The sequence below is a fragment of the Ipomoea triloba genome, chromosome 5 (genome assembly GCF_003576645.1).
Source record: "Ipomoea triloba cultivar NCNSP0323 chromosome 5, ASM357664v1".
Lineage (NCBI taxonomy): Eukaryota > Viridiplantae > Streptophyta > Magnoliopsida > Solanales > Convolvulaceae > Ipomoea > Ipomoea triloba.
Genome location: NC_044920.1, coordinates 30161755 through 30174632, shown reverse-complemented (window position 1 = coordinate 30174632; position 12878 = coordinate 30161755). Strand labels below are relative to the sequence as shown.

The window sequence follows — 12878 nt, the reverse complement described above, 5'->3', positions numbered from 1 at the left end:
TGACCGGATATCGTTTGTCCACAAACAAAACAAAAACCAAGTAGGTTTTTAGTAGTAGTTCATGAGACCTCGAATTCCCACGTTCCAGCGTGCATTATGCCAACAGGTCCCACCCCCAACTCTAGCTGAGAAGTTGAGGCACCCTTTTTTTTTTTTTTCAGAAATAGAATAAAGAAAGAGATAGTCTATATCCTGTATCGATCATAGGATCACTCTATGAATAGGTAAATTCTCTGTGACCTCCCACCGTTCACGACAGCCCTTGCTTCTCGCTGCGAACGGCTCCTCGGTGGGCCCAATTCCAACTAGTTTTTGAACTTTACATAGTTCTATATAAGTATATAACCATCATGTTTTGTTTGTTTACAACGCAGAGTTATAGAAGACTGACATAATCCTGTGTTTAACGCAAAACCCAAAAAAGGAAAATGAAAGCTCTTGTGTTAATTTGCAAGTGAGGTACATCATACCCAGCAAAAAAGGGTTGTAAATAGGATGGGAATTCCATGTGATTTGGTACTATATTTGAATCATTTCACATCATTGCAGGAGAATACTAGCTTTATAATAAGTCCATGTGGATCTCCTTCACTCATGCAATAAATCACTAATTCTTATATTTTTTTGTTGAATTTTGATTTATGAAAAGGGTTGTGCTATTCGAAAATATATTAGGAGTCTGAGAGGTATTTAGTAAATAGTTGTTAGTTGTTTTTTTTTTGTTTTTGTTTTTTTTTTTGTGAATAATAGTTGTTAGTTGTTTTTTGATTGGGTTAGTGTGCTTGATTAGTTGATATCATTAGTTGATTGTAGAAAGATGTTTGTTAAATTAGCTATTAGCTATTAGCTGATTACATATAAAATGACTTTCTCATGATAGCTATTAGAATAATTAATTTTAAGTGTTAAAATAATGTACTATATGTGTTAGAATAATTAATTTTTTTGAGTAAGATAATATATTTTACGAGTTAGAATAATGTACATTATGAGTTATAAAAATGAATGTATATTGTAGCGGATCGCGTGAAAACAATGCGCAAAACAACATTGTTTTTGGACCACGGCCACACAAGTATTGTTGGCTTATTTAATTACGGGTCAAAAAATCGTTAATCGGTCCAAATGCAGAAACAAGACTACACAACGGGCCCAATTAAATTCAAAATGGGCTTGATCTGCCAAAGATGAAATTCCCGAGCCCAGTCCGTTTATCAACGGAACCATATATAGGGCTTCGTCGTAACTGCCTTAACCCCTCTCGTCTCTCCCTTGCAGGCGCGTAGCTATGGCGAAGAACAGAAACAAGAAGAAGAGAAATGGCGTTGCTTCCATGGAGTTCGTTGCTGATCAGACGGCCACGGTAGCTCAAGGTACATACTTCAATTTCACGAGTCTCTGTGTGCTTGCAACTAATTACTATTATCTGTTGGAATTTTCTATCTTCTGCTAAAGCTCACAGCTACGTAACCTTCTGATGGATTATATTTTTCTGTTAATTGTTATCTCAGACATGGATACTTCTGAGTCCGCTGTTCCGAAACCATCTTCCGCCGGCGTTCATACGTGAGTACTGAAAAGCTGTATTATTATTATTTTTTTTAGTTTTTTTTTTTGAAATCTATAGTAAGATGCCTAGTTTGCTGCTTAGATTGATGTTAAAATATTGTTGAAAGAATAATTTAGCAGGTGAAAGATATGTGAATTCCATGCTTTTATTGGGTGATATGTTGAACTCTTAGCTGCTTTCATAGTTTCAATGAATTGAATATGGAGTAATTGACAATTTGAAGGTGCAAATAGATTGTATCTTGTGTAAGGAACTAAGGATTTATTATTGAGGTCCAAATAATACAACTTCACTATTGGAATTATCTGTTATTGTTGCTTCTTAGAAATGTATCTCTTTTCCTTTCTGATGAGATAAAGCCTAGTATATTCTGCAACTTCCATTACCTGAAGAAATTTAGTACGGAGTAGTTAAAATAAATGTAGTTTGTGGAATGTTAGGGTGCATTACTAAGTGGATAAATTCTTATTTTTTCTTGAGGAAGGAAAGTAGAGACTAAGTTTACTTCATTAATTTCTCCCATTTGGAAAATAAGGGGGAATGGAAAACTAGAGAATTGAAATATACGCAGTTTTTAATGATATTGCCTTTCAAGTTTAGACTTTGGAGTCTAGTTTCCTGTGTGTATCTAGTTAGTACTCTGTCTGGTTAACATGGGACTTGTATCTTTCGAATTTGTCACCAGAGAGTATTGAACTTTAGTGATTTTATCTTGTATTTGAAATTCCAACTTTGAATACAAGCCATCTGCTTTGTAGATTTCTGAATCAAGTTTTTGGTCATGTTGATAGAATTTGGGTTTTATGATTTCCCCACTAATTTCATGTGCCTCCTCCTTGCAGAAAGGTCAAGGGAGTGCAAATGAAAAGGTCGAAGAATGTCCGAAAGAAGGCGGCCATTGCCAAAGCTGAAGCTAAAATCGAGCAATTGAAGGAAAAAGTTTTGAAGAATGAAAGCAAGTTACATAGAATTCAATCTGCCAAAAAGCTTTATGACTAATGTAATCTGCAGTGTTTCCTTTTAAAGATTGTAAAATTATTCACCTACCATTACCTCACGTGTATTGTAATCTCTACCCAAGTTTTGTCTTAATCTCATTTTAGTTATTTCTACTGTTTTACCACTGTTTAGATAAATGTACTTATGCACGGAGCATAATAATCTAATACTCCGTAATTGCTAATGAAACAACTTTTAATGTTATTGATCTTTCACAATTGAAGATTCGGATTTAGCTAACTTGAGTATTCGACAAATTCTATAATTTCCACCGTATAACAATTTAATAGTTTTTGTCAATATGTTGCCCGTATAGATAACTCAATTGGTCACATTGGTAAAATTTGATAAGAAAAATCCACTCTAGGCTTGTAGGTCAAATTTCTGATATTAAAATCATACTTCAGATGCTTGGTCACTTCTTTCAGCACAATTTTTGTCCCAACCCTTACTCCCTCCTACAAGCACAATTTTTGTCCCAACCCTTACTCCCTCCTATAAGAGTAGCGGTTGCTGATAGGCTATTCTTTTCATGGGAGTAAAAGTTGAGAGTATCTATAATATTTTTTTTTTTTTTGAAGACAGTATCTATAATATTTTATTTTTTATATTATACGAAAAGCTATTGGCTGAAAAGTAAATTGTAGCCAATTATAGGCTTTCCCCTACTGGGATATTTGTCTTTAGTTACTCTCACTCTCCTAGTCTCTCACTCGACACTAAAAACTTGCACGCACCTCTCTGTTTTCAGCTTTGGGGTTTTGCACTGGCGTTTGTCCTTTGAGCTTCAATTCATGGCTTCATCATCAAGGAAAACTTGCCTTCAATGTCAAGCCTCCAGCTCGAGCTCCAGCTCCAGCTCCGACGGTTTCAGAAACGGTTGGCGCATCCGCAGCGGTGAGTTTGCTCAGCTCTGCCGCCGTTGCGCGTAAGTCTTAGCAACTTCCGCTCGTTAAATTACTTCGTTTCTATTTTTATTCTGGATAAAACATTAATAAAATCTGCTTTTCTGAGTTCAGGAAATTAGCACATATGTTTTGTGTTTAAGATTAAATGAAACATTGAAACCCTCACGAGTTTATGTAAAGGTTGAATTACGTTTCGATGGCTGAGGATTCAGTATGAATGGATGTGTAGAACTAATAGCTTTTATGTCTGGCTTTTCAATTCTCAGATTGCTTTGCTCATTTTGTTGGATTGTGTTTCCTTGTTTGTCAAGCAATCGGCCATTGGTTGTATCTGAGTTTTGTTTATCAACGGATTGCTCTTTTGTGCATTGTTACTGTCGACTCTTTGCTGGATAATAAAATATCTGTTAGTTATTTAGTAATTATTTATCTATGCATGTTGATTTTGAGATTTTCTATGCACACAACTGTAGTTTGGAAGGAACATCAGTTGAAGTTGAAATTTACAAGCAATCTGTAGTCTAGTTTCTTGTGTTTATTGTAATTGAGTTTTAATCCTGTCCGGCTTAGAAAAAACTAGCTGAAATCTATTTCATAATAGCTGAGAGAAAACCTATTGGTTTCTAAATTGTCATATGCTCTCATAGCTTCTTTTGAAAAGGGAATAACATGCAATTCATATTATTTTAACAGTAAGACTTAACCTGATTAGATCAAGGTTTACTTTGGTACTCACTTTTGACATACTGACATCTCAAACATCAGATTTAGATGATCCAGATTGAAGCAGTTCTTATGACTACTGGACATAGTTGCTCATTAGATTGCTGTGCTGGTGTAAGGTACTTGTTGGATTTTTTCCAACATTAGCTTGATCAAATGGCATGATATGAGATAAGTGGTAGCTGAAAACCATTGACAGTGAGAATATTAATTATGCATTAAGGAGAATATTAATTATGCATTAGAGTTATGCATTAAGGAGCATCTTTTTTCTGCTGTATCATAAATTTTCTGAGTCTTCTCTTGTTGCTACCAATCTGATGATCTTGTGTATGGGATATGGTTCATTAAATGGAGTCATCGACTTCAGGACCCATGGGGCATTGATCTTTTGCATAAAGTTTAAGGAGAATGCCTGACACAATATTTTCTGGTTTTACCTATGCTGACTTTTGATCAAAAGCGGCTCAACTGGACCAAACTTTTCTTTCTTAACAAAATTTTTACCCCACATGAATTTTGTGAGCTCTTAATCAATGATTTGTATCTTCTGATTCCTCTTGGCTTCTTCAACTTAGTTTAGTTCTCCTTTTGCATGTAGTTCTGCCTATGATGAGGGGAAGTTCTGTGAGACTTTCCATTCAAACGATGATGGTTGGAGAGATTGTGAAGGTTGTGGGAAGGTTAGTGCGATATGTTTTCAATTGTCATAACTAGGAGCAGTATTTGTAGTAGGGTCCAATTCTGGCTTATCTTCTCGAAGATGCTTAGTTATATATGCTGAAAATTCTACAATAATAATGCTATGATATTTGTTTTTTTGGCAGTTGGTCCATTGTGGATGTATTGTATCATTCAATACATATTTGCTGCTGGATTTTGGTGGAATTATGTGCATGGAGTGCTCAAAGATTAGTTTTATCCTGGTAACAACTAGTTTGAATGTTTTTGAAGTTCCTTGTGATTATGACGTTACTGGGGGCATTATCGTCAAGTAATTACAATGCTTTTCTTGTTACTTCCTCAGGAGCATTTTCTTTTCCTTCAAGCTTACCCTCCCAATAGTGTGAGTGTGTGTGCATCATAAGGTCAATCAAGGCCAGTGCTTTGGATTGAGCCCTGGCTATAAAGGGAAAATGGATTGATCTGTTTCTAAGATAAGCAAGTCTTATTCAATGTTCTGGAAACACTGAAAAACTATGGCATAATAGACTGGAATTCTGCCCTTTTCTACAAAAAAGGAGAAATTAATACTCCGCTTTTAAGGTGGCACAACCTTAAGCTGTGATTCAACTTTCTCATTTTAAATGAGGAGTCACTGAAATCAAGCATGCTTCTTTTTGGGGTATGTTTCTGGCTATAATTCAGGAAGGCTGCACAGCTTTAGCATCCTATGTACTATTGAGTAATATGTGGCATTGTGTATTCTAATTTCTGAGCAAGCACACTTTTCGACACGGCATGAGCTTCGATACTGAGATAAATCTCAGTATCCAAAGGCACATGGTATTAAAAAGTGTGCACAAAGCACACATTTCACCATAGAAAAATCGTTTCAGACTTGAGAAACTAATTCCAGAAATATATACATATATAAACTTCATAATGCAGGCAAGAAACTGTTGCATGTATCCTGCTAGTCCACTACCGTTTGATGATCCTCAGCAGGATCCCTCAAGGAAGAACCAAAAGGAATCCCAATATTGCCCTCATGCCAATGGGCCAGAGCTGCAACAGATCTACACAATTTATCCTCCACTTTTAACTTGTCATCTTATTCCATCATGCAACTACCTTTAAAATAGTGTGGTCATTTTATCTTGTTTCACATTCAAATCGACTCTGCTCTGTCTTCAATTTGTAAGCTAGGACTAAATATGGAAGCAATTGTTCCTATTACTTCTTGTCATTCTATATGGCCATTAAAGATTCTAGTTGTCCTTGACAAGATCTTAGCCCTGGCTCCATTGGCACTCCTCTGTTTGAGAAGGTTTTGTCTGCTACTGATACTGACCTCAAACTGTCACGTCTCTTCATACCTAAGACATATGCAGAGGTGAGTTTCTAAACACTGAACTCTCAAATTTTCATGAATTATGTGATTCTTGTCTTCTAAGAGACAACCTAGAGAAATTTCTCAAGACATTTCCTGATTACAGACATTCTTTCCAGACCTTTGTGGACGGCATGGGATGCCAATCAGTATCCTGGATACGGAAGGCAAGCAATGGGAATTTTTCATCCGTTGCTGGCCCAATCCTAGCAGTAAGACGTATGTTCTAGAAGGGCTGAGAGATTACATTATTGCCAAGAAATGGCAGGCAGGTGATATAGGTAATTCACTCATACTAAAGTAGATAACTCATAGTAAATCAATTTTCCTGTGCTTTCTTAATCATGCATGTTTGAGGATTAGTTCGCATCACCAAGCTACAAAAATAATACAGCGATAATACTTTGTTTTTATAATCAGCTTATTCGTCTTCTACTTGACATTACTACTGTTGCTTCAAGTACTTGGCTATCTATCCATGCCTTTCTTGAACGCCTCCAGTTTTTGAATGATAAACCTTTATTTGATATTTTTAATGATCTGTTATTACTCTATAGTTAATATTATACTGAACGTTCATGCGTGCCTGGGATTATAACTCCTAATGTAAAGATCAACAGATAATTTTATATATTCTCTCTGACTGATGGTGTTTGTGTATTTCTTCAGTAACATTTTGCCAAACTAAACCAGGAGGAAAGTTGATGATGGGATTAAGGAAAACTTCTACCGGCTCTGCCTCCTCATGAGCCACATGAGGTGGGACAGTTTCTCTTTAGTCTTTACTCTTTATGCATGTAAACCCATTAGACTTATAATCGCTAGGTTGGGCAAAAACAAAAAATGGGGAAAAGCAATATATACTAAATGCATTTTTGGATCCTTTTATGGAGTTTTCCTAATGGGGTGTTTGGTTGGCTGGGAAATAATTCCTTAAAATTGGAATTCCTAGAATACAAGGGAAAAGGTACTCTATGTTGTTTGGTTTAATTTGAGAAAAATAAGTTCCACACTTCTCATTTGGTATTTTCTTTTCCAAAGCCCGTGGAAAAAATGTCAACCTGATGAGACAAAATTACCCTTATACACTATGTTAATCTTTATATTATTCCTTAAATTAATATTCTCAGTAATTTATTTTTCATAAAATTTACAGTAAAATCTTTTCTAAATTTCTACGAACCAAACACGGGTCATAAGTTTTTGAGAGGAAATGTTTCCAAAACTCATGCATCATAGCTTACTAGTTTATAGCTATTGAGATCCAATTCTTCAAGCAATTTTTACTTGCTTTGCAGATTTAAGCCTCGAGAGTATTGCAAGTTGCAGCGGAGTTATCCCCGTCGTTCATATGCTGTTGTCAATGGTCGAGAATTTTAACGGAGTATATAGGCACATCGTTCTTTTTTCATGGTCCCATGATTTTTTAGTTCTGCTCAAGCTCAATCTTTAATAAAGATGTATTTGCAAAGCACATTCATGATTGGTTTTTCAAAATGTAAAAGCGAGAAACATAGCCAAAAAGAAAAGGTCCAATCTAAACCGCTTATTCATCCAGATACAACACAAATGAACCTCACCACCAAAGAAAACTCAACATCGCTGCTCTACAAAATAGTTTATAATAATCTCCAATGCAGGAGTAAAGAGAGCTAAACCTTCAGGTACTATTTTTTTTTCTGTATATAATACTTAGTAGAAATTGTAGAATCATACATTTCCATGGGGTACTGAATTTTCACCTCAGCGTTTTGAAAACATTCCTTGTGTTAAAGAGGAAAAGTCGTAATCTTTAGCCGACTGTGTAGAAATGGAAGAAACTGAAGATGCTACCGGCTTGCTTGGTCCAGGTTGCACTATACCATTGGTGGAAGAATTATTTTGTCCCATCGTGTAGACACTGCAACAGACAACAGTGAACAAAACCAAATAGAATTCAAGGTGTTTCCCTATACAACTCACACAGAAATATTAGCATACCTGGAAGTTGAAAATGGAATTGAATTCCCAGCTAAATCTGGCATAGCCGTAGTACCCATCTAGTTCAAGAGCAAAGAACAGAATGTTATTAGAGTTGACAGAGAGTTCCCTATAAGCTGTACTCATAGCATACTCCTTTTTTACCTGCATAAATTTCTCTGGTTCATTCTTTACAGCTGTGGGCATTGTCATTCCAGGGAACTGGTAGCCAAAATTCGGCCAAACTTGGTTTGGTAAGTTGGTGCCAGTTGCCATCTGTTGTGCATTGCCAGGGGCTTTTAATGCACCGGCAGTAGCATTAGGATTACCAGCAGCGGCAGCAGCAGCCATTAGAAGAGACTGTTGCTGTGCCAGCATAACAAGCTGCTGTTGATGCATAGCGAATGGTGACACCATATTGGACTGCAATGTAGCAAGGAAAAATAATTTTAATGAGATGGCTTAGGATGAGAAATAATAAACCCTAAAATAATCGTATAATAATACCTTGTCAAAAAGGCTCATAATGTCATTCTTAACATCTTTTTGAGGCTTCTCCAATGAGGTAGCAGGCATGATTGGTGGTGCATCCTTAAATAAATCTTCAATTCCAGAAGAGGACTGAGGCTTGATATCATCAGCTTTCGTTATCTCAGTTCTTTCTGATGTTTTTGGTGCTCCAGCAGCTGAAAGTTTGGCAAGTGTTAAACTAAGAAACATAATCCCCAACCAAGCAAGCCAAAAAAAAACCCAAGATAGCATGCCCAAAAAGAAACAGGAAAACAGAAGAAAAAGGAATTAATCTCAACATACACTGAAAACCAGCCCATGCATTATCATCTGCAGTTACTGCTTCTGAGCCATTTGCACTTGGCTCATCCATTGAAAGCATGTCGAATAGATCAGTGGCAAAATCAACTTTAGGGGCAGCAGCAGGTTCTACAACCTGTTTTACAGATTCAGCAGGTGCAACTGGCTCTACTTTCTGATTTCCTTGGGGTGTCAATTGAGCAGGAGATGCCTGTCATAAGAAAGACATGTAAGGTCCACAATTTCTTATTCAATTCTGCAAATATCAAACTGTACACTATGGAAGAGAAAGAAAAGACGCCATCTAGGGAGCAGTTCATCAATTCAGACCATCAAAGGGAATGATGGTGCCATGGATTCAGGTTTAAAATGCCATAGACATGCACTGGAAGTCTATAATTTAACTACCCTCCTCAGCCTTTACATATTTAATTTATTTTGATTACAAAGCCTTTACATAACTTGAAAGTGTTGAAGTAAATAATAAGATGATGTTTTTGTCTTGTAATTGCTATTCAAGTACTTAGGTGTTACAAGCTAGATCAGAGACCAATTGTGATATGTAACAGGTAATTGCAACAACTCAACAACAAAAACCAGTACGAAAAAGCTATTGAAGCATAATCACAATTCACTAGGAAACCTATATATTCCAGGATCATAGTAAAACTTGAAATAGCAATGGCATAAATATAAGTTAACATACATGTTCTGGTCCTTTAGGTGGCATTGGTAAACTAACTTTAGCAGCAGGGCTTTCATGCCTCGTGCTTGGCGTTTGGACATTTTTCCTTTCACCAGATAAATGGCCAGAGTTGTTTGCATATCCATGCCCACTTCTATCACTAGATTGTGGCCACTGGAGTGGAGCTCTCTCTTCACGTACACTGGACACCGATGCTGGTTTCCCATCCTTAGGGACCCATCTCTTCTCTTCATACCTTAATAATGCATAGAAGTGGAAGGTCTCAGATCAGTCAAAGCATATCAGACTTGTGAAATTTAAAGAGGTTTTGACACAGTTAGCAAAAAGGGACGCACTTTGCACGAATGAAATTCTCAATTCCAACTCTATCATAGTTTGGAGGTAGCTCTGCTTCCCAGAAACTATTTGATTTCTCATTTCCCATTGCTACATAAACAAGAAACACATCACTTATACTTTATCATTGATAATAAATCACCATATAAATTTTTAGAACTTGCCAAACATCAGTGAACTTACATTGAATAAATGCAACTTGTTCAGGAAGCCATGTATCAAGTGTAGCTGATCTAACCTGAAAATTTTTGGAAACATCAGACAGTAGTATTCACAATATGTCAGGATTCCTTTCAAAAACACCATTCTGAACCATCTTTTCTATTATCTACACCATTACACTTATGTGCTACTCATACAAGTGTAAGACATCTTGGTTACTTCTGAAAGAATATTTATCACCTTTGATATGTGCACTCCAAGACTTCTGTGGATCCCAGAGCACTGCATGCATATAAAGATCCCTAAATTCACACTAGCCCATCGCGGACCTCTGCATTAAATGAACAAAAAGATAAGAAACAGACTAAATTCATCTTCAATTGCCACAAAGATAAAGTCTCTATATGCCACTGAGTCCATTAATATAATAATATGCCAACGCATTTTTTGCTCTTTTTGATAAATCAACATGCCTTGAAATGATAAATTATACATGAATACATGACACATATGTAAATAAAGAAAACATTAAATCTTTCCAAATACATACTTCACTTTGCAATCTGCACATTCTCTGTTCTCGGGCAATTTGAGCAGACCTTCTAGAATCTGAAACCAAGCGCCTGAATGCATCAGTTTGCATGTAAAAGAATGTTTCTAATACAAAGAGTGGCAAGAGAACAACAGCTAATTTGCACGGAAAAGGATTTATTGAACTCAAAACATCAATCATGCACAGTCAGCCTTCCATTTAGTCTTATCCACATCAGTAAGTCAATTTGAGTTTTTAATATCATTTTCTACCTTTGGGAGGGAGGTACTAACAGTCAGCCATTGCTATCAATAAGGTTAACCTCTCACTTTAAGCTAGTGCAAAAACCTAGCCGGCTAAGCATATGATATTACTTTCCACTGACAAACCTCTCACCTTCTGGTATTTTAGAATCAGAACTGATCAAACTCAGCTATTACAACTTTGGTGGAACAACACACAAGAAAGCTAGACACCGTTAACTTGGTTATCAAGTTTCAACATTATAAGCAAGTTAGTTTGATGCATCCAAAATGGAGATTAACACAAGTTGCCTAACACAGCTGTTGAAATTTCTAAAATATAAGTTCTGAACTCCTATCAATTGTATGCAGGAATATTTTAACAAGAGGAAAGGTTAAAGAGATGATGGTTAGTAAAACCTGAGTGATTTTTAGAAACTGCTACCCCATATTTAGCTATTTTAGACAGTAGTATTGTGTTCTCTAGATTCCAAAGATATCAATAGACAATGAGGATGATTTGACCATTCATGAGAAGAAAGGATGATTGAGGACATATCAATTTGCAGATCCAGTGACAATAAAGTGATAAACTACATCAATGACCAAGCAGACTCATAAAACAAGTGATGCAAAGCATCACAGCCTGAGTCAAGAAATGTAATATACTAATATATATTTACACACATGCATATCCATTTCAACTAAAAGTCTATAGTATAGATTTGATTTTAAAGAACAGAAATGGCTGTTGATCACTAACTGCAAACCATTCACCTGCAGCATATCCTCTAGAACTCAATAAACAAGAAAATACTACTCCACAGCATCTAATTCTATTTGTCCAGAGTACTCATCAAATCAATAAATATCTCAATCTAATCTTACGAATGCCTCATAACATATAAATATGATACAATATTTAAAATAAAGCTGCTCGACGCCAACCGGGATCTCATAAAGCAAAATTCAAACCATAAACAATTAAGAAAAATCGAACTACGGTTAAATCGCAATTCGCAAACATGATTAACAGTCTAGGCTGGCGGATCAAGTAACACGAAGTCGGATACTGTATAATCAAATCTGGTACGAGATCAAGGGAAATTAACACAAACGATGGCCGTAATTAAGCAAATTAAACGATAAGGTCGAAACCTTTCTGTGTTTGGCATTGAGCTCCTTGGATACGTTAGCCTTCTCATTCATGGTGGCTACGATGGAGGAGTTCTAACTTGAACCGATGGAGAGAGAAGGAGAGGAGGAGGCGACGAAGAACGAACGACCGATCTTTCTCCTCTCTCCGTCGCTCTGGACCGCCGGATTGGAAGGCCGCCGAGAAAATGAAGGTGGAAGAGAAAGGAGGAAAAACCGCACCGTCCCGTCTGACTTATTTATTGGTATTTGCATATCGTGTCCCTGTCTTCTTTTCTTTTTATGTTTCTGGCTCATGGGCGTCTATCTATGCACGTGCAATGGGGGTGTTTATGGAATTCCGTTTTTCTTTACACGTGCGACGAAGAGTAGTCCACTAGGCTGCTAGGCCCATTACAATATCTCACATTCTCACAATCTCAATCAATAAAATGTTAATTTTTGAGCAATTACCATTTTAACCCTTGAATTATAAAGTAATAAAATACCGGAGTATAATTTTTATACTTGAAAGTTACATATTCAATTATTACCCAAATATGTATTTATCTCCGTTGTGTATCTTTTCTATATGAGTCTGAATTCCAGTCATCAGTATATTTTGAATATCATCAATAGTAAGTAGTTAAATTGTTAGTGGATTGATGATTTTAGTTTGTAAGTTAATAGATCTATCAAGTTTTTCAATTACTTGCTAAAATTTTTAATTAGCTATAACTACTA

At 36.2% G+C, this 12878-nt stretch overlaps 3 protein-coding genes across 6 annotated transcripts; 2 read left to right on the top strand and 1 right to left on the bottom strand.

Annotated features, from left to right (window-relative positions):
• The first annotated feature begins 1238 nt into the window (after positions 1–1238).
• On the top strand, positions 1239–2779 carry LOC116019371. Its single transcript, XM_031259552.1, has 3 exons — positions 1239–1373; positions 1512–1566; positions 2413–2779. The coding sequence occupies exons 1-3, from the start codon at positions 1289–1291 to the stop codon at positions 2567–2569; spliced, it is 297 nt and encodes a 98-aa protein (XP_031115412.1). The 5' UTR covers positions 1239–1288; the 3' UTR covers positions 2570–2779.
• A 401-nt stretch (positions 2780–3180) lies between these two features.
• Positions 3181–7777, top strand: LOC116019715 (B3 domain-containing transcription factor VAL3-like). Of its 4 annotated transcripts, XM_031260019.1 has the most exons (10): positions 3394–3497; positions 4243–4319; positions 4802–4883; positions 5028–5126; positions 5228–5266; positions 5812–5948; positions 6157–6256; positions 6360–6534; positions 6923–7012; positions 7552–7777. In XM_031260019.1, exons 2-9 carry the CDS (start codon positions 4249–4251, stop codon positions 7000–7002), a joined length of 783 nt encoding a protein of 260 aa, XP_031115879.1. In that variant the 5' UTR covers positions 3394–3497; positions 4243–4248; the 3' UTR covers positions 7003–7012; positions 7552–7777. The 4 variants fall into 4 exon arrangements, 3 of the variants coding, with proteins under 3 accessions (XP_031115877.1, XP_031115878.1, XP_031115879.1); XM_031260017.1 differs by lacking the exon at positions 4243–4319 and having other exon boundaries at positions 3184–3497; XR_004098751.1 differs by lacking the exons at positions 4243–4319; positions 7552–7777 and having other exon boundaries at positions 3181–3497; positions 6373–6534.
• On the bottom strand, positions 7768–12400 carry LOC116019714 (ADP-ribosylation factor GTPase-activating protein AGD5). Its single transcript, XM_031260016.1, has 11 exons — positions 12159–12400; positions 10777–10835; positions 10467–10557; positions 10248–10302; positions 10064–10154; positions 9729–9963; positions 9026–9233; positions 8720–8898; positions 8378–8635; positions 8234–8292; positions 7768–8153 (listed from the first exon to the last, which is right to left on the bottom strand). Exons 1-11 carry the CDS (start codon positions 12207–12209, stop codon positions 7997–7999), a joined length of 1443 nt encoding a protein of 480 aa, XP_031115876.1. The 5' UTR covers positions 12210–12400; the 3' UTR covers positions 7768–7996.
• Between the last annotated feature and the right edge of the window lie 478 nt (positions 12401–12878).